The sequence below is a fragment of the Panthera uncia genome, chromosome C2, assembly GCF_023721935.1.
Source record: "Panthera uncia isolate 11264 chromosome C2, Puncia_PCG_1.0, whole genome shotgun sequence".
NCBI classification, from domain to species: Eukaryota; Metazoa; Chordata; class Mammalia; order Carnivora; family Felidae; genus Panthera; species Panthera uncia.
The window spans coordinates 146535576-146554569 of record NC_064810.1 but is presented as its reverse complement, the minus strand read 5'-3'; the positions used below and the strand labels follow the sequence as shown (position 1 = coordinate 146554569).

Sequence of the window (18994 nt, the reverse complement as noted above, 5' to 3'; positions counted from 1 at the left end):
ACGATGTTAGTATTGTTTTCAGAAATATTCTCAAAACGGGAACATATAACATAGTTTCCAGTTATCCAAATAGAGATCCAATTCCTTGACCTCATCGCTTCCAAACACTTTTCTTATCCTGCCCTCACACACCCGGTTTCTACAGGTTTAGGAGACTACTGACGGCAAACACCTCAAAAGTCTCACTCGCAAGCCTCCCAAAAGCAGAAGGCCACTTCCTAACTCCCCCGCTCAATGACCCCTCCAGGCTTGCAGGGGTTCCATTACTTCTCCCTTAGCAAATACCACAGGGGACACCCCCTAGGGGCAAGGACGTCTGTGGAGCAATCCACTACTTACCCTCTTGCTTCATCGTTTTTACCCTTCTCCAGAGATCAAGAGTCAGGCCAACTTCTCCAGGAAAGGGACTGAAGTGAAGTACTTGTGGCTCTGCAGGCCACGTGGGCTCTTTCAAAACTGCTCAGCTGTGCCACCGTAACGCAGAAGCAGCCACAGACAATAAACAAGGCCCAGTGGCTGTGTTCTGATATTATATTTACAAAAGCAGGTGGGCTGGATTTGGCCCATAAACTGTAGTCAACCAGCCTCTGCACTAGGTCATTCTCGTCCACACAGGAATGTCTCTAAAAGATGGCTCATCTTAAAAAGAGCAAGTTCCTTAAAAACAAGAAGTTCCTGGGACCCCACATCTCCTTCCAGCTCCCCATTTTTCAGCTCCCCTTAATAGCAAAACTCTCTCTAGAACTACTGAGGCTCCCCGTCTCGCCTTCATCATCCCCTCCTCGAGGAACTCCGCCAGGCTTTTGCCCCACATGCCACTGAAAATGACCCCCGAGGAAGCTACTCCTGTTGCCTCTATAATGGTCCCTTCTCCATCCTCATCTGACTGACACTCTCGGGAGCATGTGACACTGGGGAGTTTTCCCTTCCTCTGAAAGTCTCCGGAAATCCGAGGCCTGTTTCTCTACTAATGAAGGTAGCATTAACACAGCCAGGCACCTCCCTTCCCTGGGAAGGGAAGCTCTGAGCACCGTCTCGAAAACAGCGGGCCCCAACCCATCACCCCCATTCTCTAACCCTGCTTTCTGCTCTTTATGCCATTTGTATCACTAGCTGAAATTATGATTTTTTTTTATCGATCTCCTTGTTTATCGTCTGTGATCCCCATGGAATCATCAGCTTCATGAAAACTAGGACCGTGTCTGTTCTACCTCAGTGAACACAACTATTTGTGAGATGACTCAAGGAATCAATGAATATTAAATTTCATGCAGAAAGAAAAATATCAAAGCTTACTCTGCCCTGAAATTCCCTAATTTTATGATGGAAATAAACTGCAAAACGTTAGGGTCACCTGGGTGATTCAGCTGGTAGAGCATCCGACTCTTGGTTTCAGCTCAGGTCACGATCTCACACTTTGAGGGATCGAGCCCTGTGTCAGGCTTCATGCTGACAGTACTCAGCCTGCTTGGGATCTTCTCTCTCTCTCTCTCTCCCTCCCTCTCCCCCTCCTCTGCTCATGCTCTCTCTCAAAATAAATAAATAAACTTAAAAAAAAAAAAAAAACCTGCAAAACTTCAAGAGATTCTGTGGAGAACCAAAAAAGAAGCAAATGGATTTTCCTGTGGGCAAGTAAGGAAATATTTCAAGGAAAAATGTTAGGTGTTGTTGTGTTAAAGACGATGAGATCTCTGAACATCTATTTAAATCCAGAAGGGAGGAACTGTGAATTATCATTGATTGTAGCCCCCAAAATACCAGGGGCCGCCGTGACTAAACACTTCAACTTCTGACACGACATGCAGTGAGTGGCTCAATTCTGGGTGCCATGTGGCCAGAGACATCAGCACATGGGACTCTCAGCCAGGCGCTGCCTGCGTCTCCATAAGGAAAGCTGTCACTGAGCCCGTGCAAGTCGGACAGGAAAACTGGAATGAAGAAGTCTCCAGCATATGGGCTGCTGGGAGAATATTCAAAAGACCAAGTTGTTTCTAACAAAAGAGCTGAACTGTCCCAGTGGACCCAACTGAACCTCACACAATAAGGATAAGCAATGAAATATTTACCAACTCGCCATGAACTTAGGATAAAGCTCTGTGGTCGTAAGCAAGATAATGGAAGAAAATAAGCAGAAGTACATACTTCCACCTGTAGCAGACAAAAAATCACTCAAGAGTTTCTTTCTTTCTGAAAACATAACGTCCAAACAGATTTTGACTACGGTTGATTTTCCTCACACATCACCAAGGAAAAGAGAATGCCTTGGGTAAGTTCCTAAGGTTTTAGGTTGGTGTTCTTCCCTAATTCTATCAAAAACAGAATGCTGGGGTGGGACGAGAGAAGTAATTTCATGGTGACTCCATGCGTGCTAACAAAGACTTAACATTTGTACAGGGGATATGGTGATGACTTATAGCATGATTCACATAATAAGGAGGGGTTTCAACCCAGTCAGTATGGTTTAAGTCATCAGCACAGGAGGGTTCCAAACCTCGGAGAATGAGGAAAGGAAGAGGTTCAACAGAACCAGGAACCAGGATCATATTATTAACCAGAATTGTGCCAGGAGCTGCCACGGTAATAAAAATCAGAGGCGTGCCAGAACCTGGTGACCACGGCAGAGGGAAACAAAGGAGAATGATGCATTTGTGATTAACAGAACAACGTAACAGTGAGGGTGACTGTGTTGAGCAGCTGGACCACTCTTGTAAGTAAACGTGATACGGTGAAACTTAACACGGTAGGACTCCAAAGCCCACTGTGATATCCGCTTGAGTCTGTTCTTAAAAGTGGCTCTGCTGGGGACTATAGACAGCAATGGCCCAGGAAGTCTGATCCAAAACCTGATCTTCTTCAAACTGTCTTGGGGTTTGGGGCATACAAATTCCCTCTGGGACCTCATTTCCCCCACATGTAAAATGGGCATATTAGCCCAGTACACTAATCATGTCTTTTTATTCCGTATTTTTGTTTCTTTCACATCTTGAGGCCTTGCTAACTCCAGAGGGAATGCCTCTCCCAGGGCCAACTACTTCTCAGAGACAGCAAACAAGAGAGCTTGCCTTTCCGCTGACTTTGAACTTGCCCTTCCTATTCAAACCAGCCAATCCAGAGTGAAACAGCACTAACCACCTCCTTTAAGGCTCTCTTCCACTCCGGGCCTATACTCCCAGGTACTGGACCAGAGCTGGGCCCCCTTCACTCCAGGGCCAGGTACCTGATGACGAGAGGTAGCCCCTACACCCCTAAGGCCTGGTGAAATTATTCAAACTAGTCCATCCTAAACCTGCTCAGCCCTTCCTTCATTTGTAAACTATAAGAAGGGCTCTTTGTCCCCATTTTCTTCTAACTTCCTCTGCCCCTTGACTGACCCTGTTGCATCCAAAGGTGACCACCCACAGCGTGGTGTGCCCCCACCTTTGGATCTGTGACGATAACAAGCTATCTTTTCAAGGGCAGTTTTCTCCTAATCTGTGGACCTCACCACACCTGAATAAGAAAAATATACATATACATTTTAAAACACCCAGATCATCTCCAAATTCCCATAACATCCCTGAAATTCTAGTATTTCTATATTCATTTGAATAAAGACCCTCCCCCCAAAAAAGTTTTATTCCTTTAGATCAGGGGTCAGGAAATATTGTGTGAAAAGGGCTAGAATGTTAAGTATCCAAGGCTTTGCCCGACACCAGGTCTCCATCTCATACGCACCTGTGTTTGTATGTACGTTTCACAAATCTTTACAAACGTCAACACCACTCTTACCTCACAGGCCGCGCAAAAACAGGCTGCAAGCTGACTGGCGCTGTGGACCACACTTGGCCAATCTCTGCGTGAGGTGACAAGGGTAAGTCAACAGACCTAAGGACATCTTGTGAAACACAAAAGGCTGTATTGAAACCCCCTCAGATTGAACCCGGCTCTGCAATACACAACGGGGGGGGGGGGGGGGGGGTCGCTATTTGCAAAAGTGTACAATAAACTCCAACTGGCTTCCTTCAATGTAAATGTCACACCAAAAAAGTAAACTGAAACCACCCACTTTAGATTGCAAGGTGCTATTCTACTATCAGTTTTCAAAGACCGCTAACAACCACTAGCAGGCGGAAGAAAAAGCACCTTCCCGGAAAATATAAAATGCCAAACTTTCTAAGCGCAAAACAAAATTTTATGCTTGTAACTGTTAAAAGGATAATCTCAGTGGAAGTACACAAAATACCCCATCAAAGTTGATCACTGGGACAAATTTAATTTCCGAATTCTTTTCAACTCATATTTAAGTACCAGTAATATACACGCTGAACGAGTGTGCGACACAATAATCCCAAATCAAGGCAGAGAGAATGGAAAACAAAAAAATAAAGCTCTTGATTCAAGAAACCGATGAAAGGAGCCAACTCAAAATCGCTCAGTATTTTATTTTAAATCTTCTGTGCTTGCTTTAACCCCTGAAATGACTGTACTTTAGTAAGTGTTGATATGTCCTCAAGTTGAACAAGTGGATGGGAACACTAGGACATGGGCTATGTCCACAAAAGAGGCAAGAGACCATGAAAATGGACGCTCAAAGGCTCAGAGCCTGTTGGAGAGACCCCGGGTTTTATTCTGTGGGTGCTAGTAAAGAATAAATGGGAAAGCCATAGAAGAGTGACCCTAGGATGGAAACGGGAGCCGCACAGACTCAGAGATTGACTTACTTCTCACGGTCAGGCTTTCTGACATCCATAGGCAACCCGAGAAGCAGGAAATTATTTCTGGGGGATTCAATTCATTCTAAGGTTAACAATAAAGTTTCACTGTATTACATCGTTATTTCACTTGCTGATATTTCATGAGAGGAAATATTTAGCTGTGTAAATTCAGCTATTTGACGGGGCAACAAACACCCAACTGGCTTATTTTAACAACATGGAAACCTCTCAAACATCCCTGACGCTTCTGATGATTCGGGCTTTTAGTTTTACCAGGCTATAAAATTTAAATGATGATGTATCAGAATATGGCAAAAACAAATGTCATTAAGAAGATAAATTAGGGGCTCCTGGGTGTCTCAGTCAGTAAAGTGTTCAACTCTAGAATATGGTTCAGGTCAAGATCTCACGGTTTGTGGGCTGGAGCCTCACATCAGCCTCTGTGCTGACAAGGAACCCACTTGGGATTCTCTCTCTCCCTCCCTCTCTGCTCCTCTCCCTCTCATATACACTCTCTCAATCGCTCTCACTCTCTCTCAAACACATAAACTTAAATATATATATGTGTATGTGTGTGTGTGTGTGTGTATATATATATATATATATATATATATATACACACAAATTAAAAGGCAAATACATATGGATATGGAAGCCATCTAGTACCAGGGGACATCCTCTGTGGCTTTGACAGTTCTGTTATGCAATGTCAAACTAATAAGACTGCCCTGGTCAGTCTCTCTTACCAAAAAACTCTTTTTCTTCCTATTCTTTGTAGGGTGTTGGAGCTCTGGTTTCAATTGGTGTCACCAAACATTTCACTCTACTGTCAAAGGGGATTCTTTTCTTTAGGAGTACTTCCTTCGCTATACCTACCTCTAATCATATGAAAAGGAGGAGGAGTAAGGAGAAAGAGGGGGAGGGAGAAGAAAAGAGGGAACTCTTAACACAGCATTTTCTGTGGACCAGATGCTAATATTACCCCTATTTTCCAGATGAGGGAACTTAGGAACAAACAGGTTAAGAAATTTGGCCAAAATCATACAACTACTTGGGTTAAATTCCTTTTTTTTTTTTTTTTTTAACGTTTATTTATTTTTGAGAAGAGACAGACAGAGCATGAGCAGGGGAGGAGGAGACACAGAATCTGAAACAGGCTCCAGGCTCTGAGCTGTCAGCACAGAGCCCAGATGCGGGGCGTGAACTCACGGACCGTGAGCCAAAGTCGGATGCTTAACCGACTGAGCCACCCAGGCGCCCCAACTTGGATTAAATTCTTTTAGAAGCTCCCATAACCTTCTAGACATGACTATACCTTTGAAATCATTACACTGTTTTATAAAAGCCTACTGATAAATGGCTCCTCCACTAAATCCTTAGCACCTTGAAGGTGAGAACTTTACCTCTTATCTTTGCATCATTCAATAGTTGCCAATTCAATTTTTGATGAACGAACGAATGAACAAATGAACCAAAAACCAGTGAGGGAAGTCCCCTGAAGCTCAATGACTGTAAAGGCAGAAGAATTTTTCACTGAAGGCTATACTGTGGATTCACTGTGAATTTCATTTAAGAGATCACAAAATTTCCATTCTTCTAAAGGCATTTTTGTGAATCTTGCCATAAAAGAAACAGCTCTAACATTTTTTGAGCTAACTAAAATGACAGTTCTTAGATACAGAGCATAAACAACTTTTTGCAATTCAGGATAAGAGCTCAATATTGCTCCAAAAGAACTCAAGAAGTTAAAATTCAATTTGTTTGCTAAGGAAGATTTGCTGCAAGCTAATTAGCTCTTAATGGAAACAAGCTCCTGGGGTATAGCTCTCCCTGAGACCAATGGTTTGGGGCAACCTACCATAACATTAAGGAGAGAGAAAAGGGCAGAGCTCAGGGGAGTTAACATATTCCTTCTGATAGCAAAATTGGACCAACATGGTAAACAATTTACCTTTCTCCTATAAACCCAGGAACAAACTAGATTTACAGGCCAGTGGTATTAAAAAAAAAAAAAAAAAAAGTCAGGGTCAGGTACAACGCAGCTTTGATCATGCTCTTGTCCCTTATTTGAAGGAACAATAAATTCTCAATTGTACTCTGACTAAGCCTTTGAAGACCTCTTTATCCACTAAGAATCCTACAAAATAAGAATAAACACAATAAAAGAATGTTGCGCTTGACATAGGATGAGTTAATGTTCCAATAGTTATTATTTGGAACTCCCAACTCTTAATACAGTTGACCCTTGAACAATACGGGTTTGAACTGCATGGGTCTGCTTATATATGTTCTCACACACACACACACACACACACACACACACACACACACAGAGTAGGGTACTATAATTGTAGTTTCTTCTCCTTATGATTTTCTTAACATTTCCTTTTCTCTAGCTTACTTTTTGTATGTATATAACACATGTAACATATAAAATATGTGTTCATCGACTATTTATGCTCTAAGGCCTCAGGTCAATACTAGGCTATGAGTACTTAAGTTTGGGGGGAGTCAAAAGTTATACAAAGTTCTGACTGTGCCCCCAACCCCGGCATCATTCAAGGGTTGATTGTATATACAGGCTAAACTGACAATATTTCAAAGAACATGGTGTAGATGGATCCAATAAATAAGTTAAATTTACAATAAATGGCTTGTGTTTATTTTATATTACTAGAAATCTACCTGCACATAAAAATTAAGGCATTCTGGAGGCACCTGGGTGGCTCAGTCAATTAAGCGTCCAACTTCAGCTCAGGTCATGATCTCACGGTTTGTGACTTTGAGCCCAGTGTCAGGCTCTGTGCTGACAGCTCAGAGCCTGGAGCGGCTTCGGATTCTGTGTCTCCCTCTCTTTCTTCCCCTCCCTCCCTCACACTCTGTCTCTCTCTGTCTCTCAAAAATAAATATTAAAAAAAAATTTTTTTTTAATTAAGGCATTCTGGGGGCACCTGGGTGGCTCAGTCAGTTGAGTGTCTGACTTCAGCTCAGGTCATGATCTCATGGTTTGTGAGTTCAAGCCCGGCATTGGGCTCACCGCTGTCAGCTCAGAGCCCGCTTCGGATCCTCTGGCCCTCTCTTATTCTGCCCCACCCCTGCTTGCGCTTTCTCTCAAAAAATGAATAAATAACCATTAAAAAAAATAAGATATTCTACTCTTGATATGCAGTTATAATCAGCATTTTCCCTAAAAGTCACTGCTAGCAAGTGACTGGGGACGATCTCCTAGATTAAAGAGCTACCATTTCTGACGCTGGCCAAAGTTAAGGAAGGGTGACACTCTTTTCAAGGTTACCCCTAACTTTGTTTTACTTACAGTAAGCAACTAAACATGAAACATTCACAAAAACAGCTTATACCACAAACAAAATCAAATAAAAATCAGCAACAAATATATGATCTGATCACAATGCAGTAAAACTAGAAATTAATAACAAAGAGGCGATATTCACCTACCACAATGGCAAAGGTCAAACACATATACACACTAACGTGGTAAAGGTCTGGCAAAAGTAGACATTCTCTTACGCTGCTGGTGGAGCGAAAACTGGCCAGCCCAGATTGGGGGAAATCTGGCACAGCTTTTCAAACTACAAAGGCTTAGCCCAGTACTTCCCAAGCCTGTCCGCACATTCACTTGTGGAGAATCAACAGTTACTGATGTCTGTGTCCAGCCCTACAGATTTTGATCCAGTTGCCCTGGGTATGGCCCAGGTGACACTAATGCACAGACAAGCTTCGGCACTGCTGGCTGTGGACGCTTCCATGAAGCAATTCCACTCTTCGTGATTTATCCTACGTGTATATATCCACACGTGTGATGAACGGCCTATGTCATTAGTTGTAGCTTTTATAACACCAAAAGATTAAAAAAAACATAAACGTCACCAAAAGGGAATCTGTAAATAAATATGGAGTATTCATAAAATGCAATGCTTACGTATCTGCTAAAAACAAGTACAGATGGTATGTGACTTATATCCCAATAAAGCTGTTGTATTTATTTTCAAAAAGGAGTGCAGAATGGTGCATACAGCGTACAACCATCTATGTGAAAAACCACACACACACACACACACACACACACACACACACACACAGAAGAGTGGCTTTCTCCTTGGGTGAAAATACACTTCTTTCTGTATACTCTTTCAAATACTTAAATTTGCAGTGTGTTATGTATTAACTCTAAAAAATAAATTTTAAAAATGAAAATGAAAATATGAAAGCAATCTGGTCATATCATCCTGCAAGCACACAGAAGTTGTATACGGTAATATTCAAAGGGGCATGAGAGGGCATTTTGGAGCGATGGAAATATTCTATCTTGATGGAGGTGGTGACTGCACAATTTCACACGTTTCTCAAAATTCAGAAAAACTGTATACCTAAAATGAGTGAGATGTATCCCATGTAAATTGTCCCTCAGTAAACGTGTCTCAAAAAAATTTTTTTCTTAAGCTTATATGGCAACCTGGGCGCCTGGGTGGCTCAGTCGGTTAAGCGTCCCACTTCTGCTCAGGTCATGATCTCACGGTTCACAAGTTCGAGCCCCGCGTCGGACTCTGTGCTAACAGCTCAGAGCCTGGAACCTGCTTCCGGTTCTGTGTCTCCCTCTCTCTCTCTGCCCCTCCCCTGCTTATATTCGGTGTCTGTCTCTCTCTCTCTCTCTCTTTCTCTCTCTCTCAAAAATAAATAAACATTTTAAAAAATTAAAAAAGAAAAAGCTTATATGACAACCAAACCTCTAGAACAATGCCAGTAGCAATGCAAATCAGTACAACAAACTGGGAAACTGCTCAGCAGTTATCTACTCGACCTGGGCGAGCACAAGCTCTGTGAGTCAGTGTTTCCACTCCAGCACGGGTGCTCAGTGGAGACACGTGCGTGGATTCACCACGGAGCATGCAAAGGAAAACTCATTGGCCGCACTCTTCATGACAGCCAAAAAAAAAAATAATAATAATAAGGCAAGCTGTTCAAAGTCAAATGGATTAGCAGGCTCTGCTATATCTGTGCAAATGGAAAGCCAGGCAGGAGGTGATTCGGTCTGAGGAGTGTCATTGCCAAGACCCAACTGATGGCAAACAGAATGAGCAAAAAACCCACGAAAGCCCCTAACTATAAAGAGAGATACTCAACCTCACTCATGACTAATGGAAACTAAAATCACACTGAAATAATCTATCTCATCAGGCCGGACCAATTCCAAAGCTTAGCAACAAATTCTGAGGCAAAGCTACAGGGAAACAGGCATCCTCAAACACGTCCCCGGGAGATACAGAATGGGAAAATCCCCACGGAGGACAATGCGGCCGTGTTTTTTAAAAAAAAAAGCTTTCAAATGGATTTATCCTTTGAAACCTAAATACCACTTAGGGATTTACCCCATAAGGTGTACAAGCATACGTACAAAATGATATATAGATTATTGTTTGCAGTATCGCAAGATTAGAACTCAAGTCCATCCATCAGACACTAATTAGATTTTATATCCATACAATGGAAGATTCTATAACTGTAAAACTTAACAGAGAAACTCTCTGTATATTGCTATAGAAACAAATATTGGGGATATACTATTAGGTGAAAAAAAGAAGGGGCAGAAGACCATACATCATATGCAACTTGTGTGTAAAAGAGAGAAATGAGAAAATACATATTCACATTAGCTTAAAATAAATAAAGGTAGTTACCCATCTGTGATAAAAGAGAGGTGAAGAAAAAGCAGAATGGACAGAGGAAGGAACAGGACTTCTCAGTATCTATCTCTGGATATATATATATATATATATATTTTTTTTTTTAAGTTTATTGATTTATTTTGAGAGAGAGAGAGAGAAAGAACACATGGGGGAGGGGCAGGTAGGTCAGAGAGAATCCCAAGCAGGCCCCCCACTGCCAGCACAGAATCTAATGTGCCACCCAGGCACCCCTACACTTTTTTTTAATTTTTTTTTTTTAATGTTTGTTTATTTTTGAGACAGAGAGAGACAGAGCATGAACGGGGGAGGGGCAGAGAGAGAGGGAAACACAGAATCAGAAACAGGCTCCAGGCTCTGAGCTGTCAGCACAGAGCCCGACGCGGGGCTCGAACTCACGGACCGTGAGATCATAACCTGAGCCGAAGTCGGATGCTTAACCGACCGAGCCACCCAGGCACCCCACCCCTACACTTTTTTAAAACTCCAGTTAGGGAAATAAAAACAAACTCTGAAGTCTAATTACATATTACTTTTCCTTCCCGATCCTTTCCGTCAAGATGTGTGAGTAGACTTTGCCAACTGCACACAGATTGTTAAAGTCTGTGGGCGTGGGGCCTCCCTTTAAAGGGGTGGGGTGGGGAGAGGGCAGGCGGATGGCAATAGGCCTTTAATGCTTTCTCTTGACCTCTGGAGCCTCAGCCAAAATAGCCCGCCTCTTCAGAAGAAAGGCAAACACACAATAAGTGAATCCAGAAAGAGACCTTACATAGAGCAAAAGCGGTATTTAAATGGGTGCTGGAGGGTCATAAGTGGTCTCAGTTAACAAAATTATTTGGATATCTTTGTATTCAAATTTATCTTGCCCATTCAAACTGTTACACTGTATATTTTATGGCTGTATGAGAATTCAAAGATTATTTTTCTCATTTTTCTTAAAGTTTTTTTTAACATTTATTTATTTTTGAGAGAGAGAGAGAGAGACAGAGCATGAGTGGGGGAGGAACAGAGAGAGAGGGAGACACAGAATCCGAAGCAGATTCCAGACTCTGAGCTGTCAGCACAGAGCCCAACATGGGGCTCGAACCCACGAACTGCGAGATCATGACCTGAGCCGAAATCGGATGCTTAACCAACTGAGCCACCCAGGCGCCCCTATTTGTCTCATTTTAAAAATTATTTGCCTGGGGCGCCTGGGTGGCGCAGTCGGTTAAGCGTCCGACTTCAGCCAGGTCACAATCTCGCGGTCTGTGAGTTCGAGCCCCGCGTCGGGCTCTGGGCTGATGGCTCGGAGCCTGGAGCCTGTTTCCGATTCTGTGTCTCCCTCTCTCTCTGCCCCTCCCCCGTTCATGCTCTGTCTCTCTCTGTCCCAAAAATAAATAAAAAACGTTGAAAAAAAAAATTTAAAAAAAAAAATTATTTGCCTAGGTGGAAATCTTTGCATATATAGGAGTTTTTCTCTACAAGAGATACTGTGAAGGAGAACTGAAGGTTATGTACCTGTTATGATTTAAGTAAATAAGTATTAAGACATTCAATGTTATCATTACACAATGTAAAATAATATCCCATTCTTATCCATTAGTTTGGCAAAGATATCACCAAGAGTATAAATAAGTACTAATGTAAAAAGTCTCCCAATAATTTTGATACGTAAAAAAGCAAATTTTAGAAAAATACATACACAGTGATACTATCTATGATTTTCTTTAAATCAACAACCCGAAAGCAAAGCCATTTATTTCAGTATATGACTATTAGACCTAAACAGCCTGAAAAGATTCAGGACAGACATCACCAAAATAATACAAATTATTACCCCTGGCAGAGACCTGTGTATGGAAGTGTGGGAGGGAAATGAGGACGCCTAGGGACGTATTGATTTTACTGTTGGACTTTAATACACACACAATACACACAATATACACAGATCTTATTTGTGCAATGAAAGCAAAGAAAAACATTTATAAAAATTAATCCACTGAAATCTGCTTGTAAACTTAAAAAAAAGAATAAAGTGTCTTCCAAACGTAGTCATTTTTAAAATAAAAAGATTGTATATGGGTCATCTACTGCACTAGGTTCTTCCTCTCAGTGTGAGGAAACTCAGATGAATTGAATAGAGACTTGGCAAGAAGAGGAATTGCCTGGAAAGCATGCCACGTGAAAGAGTCAGCATTAAAAAAAGTAAATGCAATCTGCCCGAGCCAATCAAAACAGGCAATTAGGATACAGTATTAGCACCTGGTACCAAAGCTCCAGGAAAGAAATAACTGTCCGAATTGTTATTTAACTTTTAATACAGGTACACTCTTTACAATTAAATTTCTTCTGTAGGAAGAGAGAACAGTGCCTTTGGATTTACAATTGACAAGGATAAGTGCTCCCCAAATTTGTTTGCAACGTGGCACAGAGAGTACAGGGTGGTATTTATAGGTCACTCTCTGGAAATGGATGAGTTCGCTCACAGCAGAAGGAAGTGGGCCTGAAGTCTACACCAGCCTCAGCACCGCAAATGACCCAAAGACGCCTCGGCACCCCTGCGACTCAGTCGCAGCATACCTCTGTGCCTTGGCTCGCACGCTAGAAACATTTCCGTTCAGCCTCTCACTCTGAATGGATGGTCTACAGTCTTTCCTGTTCACTAGGAGCACTGCTGGTGGCTCGTCACTATTCACTACCTTCTGTGGTGGAACAAGAGACCAGATGAAATCAAGGTGGTTGGGGCTGTGTGACTCAGTTCCTTGTTAAAGACCAACCGGCGACTATAGAAGTCAGTGCACCTGCAGACGGTGTCCAAACGCAAAGGTCCCCAGATGTCACCTAACAACCAAAACTAGCTTTCTTGATTGAAAGCAAGGAGGGCTTCCGCTTCACCCCTTCTATGTACCTGGGGGCTCTCCTGTGCAAGACTGAAAGCAGTTGCCACTATCCTAGCAACTAGTTTTGTAAAATTTGCACCACACGTAGTATCTTCAACAGAGGCACTATTAGGAAGTGCTTAAGAGGGGCGCCTGGGTGGCTCAGTCGGTTAAGCGTCCGACTTCAGCTCAGGTCACGATCTCGCGGTCCGTGAGTTCGAGCCCCGCGTCGGGCTCTGGGCTGATGGCTCAGAGCCTGGAGCCTGCTTCCGATTCTGTGTCTCCCTCTCTCTCTGCCCCTCCCCCGTTCATGCTCTGTCTCTCTCTGTCTCAAAAATAAACATTAAAAAAAAAAAATTAAAAAAAAAAAGAAGTGCTTAAAAGAAGTATGCCAACTAAGCAAAATGGTAGAGTCCAAAACTACAGATTTAATAAACTGCTCAGTACAATAGGAGGCACCAATCGACATTTTTAAAAGTATATGTTAGTTTCTTTCTCGTTAAAGAATTTATCATTTTAAAGCACTGTGAACTCCACAGTTGACTTTCCACAGAAAGTCCAATAAGGGGATAAAAACATGAGAACAGGACCCAAAACAGCATCAATGAGAGACACCACAACCATCAAACGTGAGAAATGACCACTTCGGTTAACTCAAACGTTAGCCTTTCAGAATCTCATCATCTGTGACATTGTTAGAACACACAAAATCCATTTTAAATCTGGGGTTACAGTACCTGGTGAAGGTTGGGTTGTGTTCAGTCAGGGCAACAAGCAGTTTCAGAGCATAAGCTGGTACTGGGTCAGGCTCCGCGAGGATGTGCTCGTACCTGAGATGATAAAGTGATGAAAAAAATACTCAGTGGTTTTCCTCACTTAACCTCCCCTCTGGACAACGGAAGCAATAAACCATAAGGTGCCAACATCTGGGGAAAAAAGAAGCCAATGTGTGAGCTGAAGGACCGGCACAGGGCACTTAACTTCATGAACCTTCAAACAGCTTCACTTGCCAGTGGTGATGAGGGCACCCACCCGCCGCACAGAGGTCTGTTTTGGGGACGCTGCAATGAGACGACCCGTGTAAAAGGATCGGCGTGAGGCTACACACAGAGTAAGAGACTGATAAACATCAGGCACCTGTGGCAGGGACCCCAAGACCACCCTCAAGTGCAGAGATTTGCTCACGGTGGAGTCATGGTGGACATTCGTTCAGTAGAGCTTTGTGGCCAGGGCACGCAGATGAGTCATCAGGGAGAAGGACGCAGGAGGAGCCAGGAGGATTCTGTGCACAGGCTTCCTTATGCTATCTCCTTCAGTAAGAGGTCAGAGACAGCACAGTCTTTCCTCCGGCAATAAAAACGTGGCACACGCGTGTGGTCTTTCTGCCCATCAGAGACTCAAGTAACCCAGGTTTTTACTGGGCGCTGGACGCTTACGCAACCTCTAACAAGTATCAAAATCCATCCCAGGAGGAAAGCAGGCGTTCGGCATAAAGCATGCTGGCTGCACAATGGCCTGGCCACCCTGAACTCCCCCCATCAGTCAAATGGTGACTGGCAACACTCGGAGAGCCAAGTTCGAAGATGCCAGCCAGCCAAGGGCCGGCCTTTCTAAGGACAGCAGTCTCAGACCTGCCGTGTTAACTCGTTTCTGCACAGCACTTTTCTCATTACCACTTGAACATGTGAAATGTAAATGATTGCCAGAGAGAATAAAACTAAAAAGATAAATAAACAGCAGGCCTTTATTAAAAATTCCCACAACACGGCTCAGACTTTGCTCCCATGTTCTTTGTCAGGCACAGGATGGTTAACATACTGTGTCCTCCCCTTTTCAGGCTCAGCTATTTGGTATACGGTACCATGTAGGTGCTCCATAAATAAGTGGCAGGTGAAGGGATGGACAGTTGGATAAATGGATGGACACATGGACAGATGAACAAACCAACCAATCAACTTTATGAGCCAACTCCCTGGAACAACCAATAACTAAAAGGGAGTTAAAACACCTCCCAAAACCCAAAATGTATATTTAAAAGTCCATGACATGAAGCGGATGCTTTTCATCTAGAGGATAAGGCCCCAGGCTCTTATCAGAGCCTATTTATTCTCATTTTGGAAATCATTATATAACAAGCTTAATTATGCAGTCTCTAATCCCACAGCCATTAAAATAGGAGCCAAGTAAAGGGAGGAGAGGGACTATTACAGAAAGAACTGGGACTTGAAGGCATAGGAAACACACAAAAAAGCTAATCCAAGAACTCCAAACAGAGAGAAGTCTGGGGAGCATTTAACGTAGAAGAAACAGCTGCTCGTACCTCGATGGGACCACAGGGCCCATTATACACCATCATGTTCAAAACGGGGGTAGTGAGTCAAGAAAATGTTAAATTGGGTACAGTGCTCTGTTTAAGGAGACAGGAAGTATCACCTTTCAGAATTTTAGAAGTTTCTTATAAAATATTTTTAAATTCTAGTAATTAGAAGTTTTGCCCAGGTATGTCAAAGATAAAAATCTAAATATCATTCATAAGAAAATCATAAATGTTAATAAATCAAAGAAAAGGGGCGCCTGGGTGGCTCAGTCAGTTAAGCATTCGACTTTGGCCCAGGTCATGATCTCACAGTTCATGGGTTCGAACCCCGTGTTGGGCTCTGCGCTGACAGCTCAGAGCCTGGAGCCTGCTTCGGATTCTGTGTCTCCCTCTCTCTCTGTCCCTCCCCCACTCATGCTCTCTCTACATCTCTCAAAAATGAATAAACGTTTAAAAAATTTTTTTTAATAAATCAAAGAAAACAACATGTCAAAAAAATACAGCACAACCGAGCATAAGTACTTTTAGGATTGAAAATAATCAAATTTAGGAAAACGCTACATTTTATCATATGAAGAAAACAAACATCGCAGAAACACCTTTAGAGGTGTTAAAAAATGTATTCATAACATTTAACATCCAGTTTGAAAAAAAAAAAGGAACAACTCCACATATTAGAGAGAAATCATTATTCCTTTCTTGTAAAATAGAAAGCTCTTACATCCTAAGTTGGGGGTACCCAAGACAACCTTCCAGTTTAATGATTTACTAGAAAGACTCACAGAAGAGCTGTTACACTACCGATCACAGTTTGTTACGGTGAAAACCAGCAAAGATGAAAGATGCACAGGGCAGAGTCCAGGAGGGACCGGTTATGAGCCTCCAGTTGCCCTTTCCCAGCGGAGGTGTGTGGACAGTTTATCATCCCAGCAACAGTGTGGACAACAAGGATGAAAGACTACCAGCCAGGGAAGCTCACTAGAGCACTGGTGTCCAGGGTTTCATCAGGCGTCAGTCACACGGGCATGGAGCGTCTGTGTGGCTAACCTTAGTGCTTAGGGCTCCAGCCCCTCCAGGGGTCAACAAGCTGATTTGGTATTGCCCAAGGCCCCCACCCAGATTCACATCGTTAGCATAAAGGGTCTGGCATGGCTCAAGGCTTCATGTACACAGAGACTCTTTATCTGGCAGGATATTCTGAAGGCTCAGAAGTTATCTCCCAGCCCATCAAGGGCCAGTTTCTTTGTCATTAATGTGAAGGGCTTGAGCACCCCACACTTGTTAAGTTATTAGCTCTTTAGGGCACACATCCTGAAGAGGGGAACTGAGGCTTTACTGAGTTTAAAGTGATGTATGCAAGTCAGGTAAGAGGAGAATGCACTCGTCAGCTGCTTACCAGTATTTGGGAATTGTCAGCCAGAGAATTTCAAATGAAGGGGGGATGGGAGATTTCTGATGCGTCAGTCCAATTCTCACCCTGGACAACCGGCTCCCCTTGCCCTCATTCCCAGACTTAGCTGAATCACTGAGGAAAGGGCCATTAACCTAGGAGTTTTAAAACGCTTCCCATGTGATCTTCCGTACTTTTCTTGTGGAAAACACAACAGAAGATATGGACAATTGGTTAGAAATGTAATAGACAATCTCAATAAGACTGAGAAAATATAAAATATTTTAAAATGGAGTTAACAAGAATATACAGAATCTACATTTATAAAGAACACACGGATGAAGCTTGACTGCCTGAAATTCAAATGTCTTAGGTTGTTTGAGGTTATCTGACCTTGAAACAGGAGGGAAAGATGAAGCCTGTACTGGCCTGTGCATGAGAGTTTTCCCAAAGAATATTATGTTTCTCTCCCCTTGGAAAAGAAGGGTAAGATTCATAATAGATATGTTTGGAATACAAATACCGAATATATTGAATATACTTCCATTTCATCAAAGATAGGTTTATAATGGTCAGCAAGAACTAGCCAAGAGAATGGTGTGATTTATTAAGCTTGTCTTCCTAACGGAGATAAAGCAGCTGAGCTGATAGTAATTGGATCTCACACTCCTCTGAATGTGACTTGGCAGGGGGGAAAAAAACAGTGATAAGCCTAGACTTCTGAAAAGGCTTGGAAGGAAAGTGACCGGGGAAGAACTGGCCCATTCCAATGGGCACGGGCTGGAGAGGAGCACTCTGAATGCACTGAGCCTGGCCACAGACTGAGATCACTAGCAACATAAGCCTCCACACTCTTTTACTTCTAGAATCCTCCCTTATAAATAAGGGCTCTTTTCCAGGTCCCCAACAGCTAGGACCCAAGCAAGAAAAGCCATTCATACTAAATCCACATCTATCCCAAAGAAGAGAAAACCACTAAAAATCACCTATTCAGGAATCCAAGGGGTGGTCTCTTCCCTATCTGGTCAAGTGCCTGGTGAAACTGATGCCCAATTAAGTAAGCTGGCAGGAAGTAGAAACAGGCTATCAAAAGAACTCTGCATTATTGGGAGAAGTCACTCTGGGGAAGTGGTCAAAGAATTGGCCAAGTGGAAAGAGTAGAAATTCTGTTGAGGGTAAGGGGAGGTCCATATCTTAAAGAGGTCCACTCTGCCAATCTGGGGGGGAAGAATTCCAGGATATCCAAGGGACTTCAGAGAGAAGTACAGTGAGGAAGATCCTGCTAAACGAAAAGCTGAATTACTTTACAAACCCATAATAATAATTTTTTAAGTTTATTTATTTTGAGAGAGAGCAAGTACATGAGTGGGGGAGGGGCAGAGAGAGAGGGAGACACAGAATCCAAAGCAGGCCCCATGCTATCAGCACAGAGCCTGATATGGGGCTCCATCCCACTAACTGTGAGATTATGACCTGAGCCCAAATCAACAGTCAGACACTTAAGCAACTGAGCCACCCAGGTGTCCCCAAAACCACAATGATTGTTAAGTATTGGGTGGGACCAAGAAAATACATACACACACACAAATTAAAAGGAAAGAAAGGTGACACAATATTGGACAAGAAAGAGTGATCTTAGAAAGGAGTTAGAATGGTCAGGACATAGCTTATGAAAATATATTGTCAAGTAATTAAAATTTAAGTAAAAAAATTTAACTTCCATTAAAAGACTGAAATGAGTATTCACATAATCACAAAGCCCTCTGTAGCATGACAATAAGAAATGAATCAAAAAACTTTATAGCTTTAAAGTTTTTAAGTAATATTTCTCAATGGCAAAACCACCATAAACAAATCAAATGAAGGAAAAAGTTGCAGAATGTTGGTAGAAAACAGTAAATATTCTAATATATAAAGAGCTATTGCAAACCAATAAACATCCAAAAAAAAAAAAAAACTGAACAAAATCTACCTAAGAAGAATGTAAATGGCCAAGAAGCATGGGACCAGCAGGGAGGCGTGGGCGGGGG

At 42.6% G+C, this 18994-nt stretch overlaps 1 protein-coding gene across 12 annotated transcripts in view; it reads right to left on the bottom strand.

Moving 5' to 3' along the window:
• The window catches only part of ULK4 (unc-51 like kinase 4), a 567621-nt gene that overhangs the window by 319183 nt on the left and 229444 nt on the right, over positions 1-18994 (bottom strand). For 11 of the 12 annotated variants that reach the window (XR_007457564.1, XR_007457565.1, XM_049629926.1 and 8 more), the window contains one exon: positions 13995-14087. The exons of the other annotated variant lie outside the window; for it this stretch is intronic. Coding sequence is in view for 9 of the 11 variants with exons in the window: in XM_049629926.1 (XP_049485883.1) it covers positions 13995-14087 (93 nt within the window). In the remaining 2 variants the exon portion in view is untranslated. The remainder of the gene's footprint in view (positions 1-13994; positions 14088-18994) is intronic. 12 annotated transcript variants of the gene reach the window in all.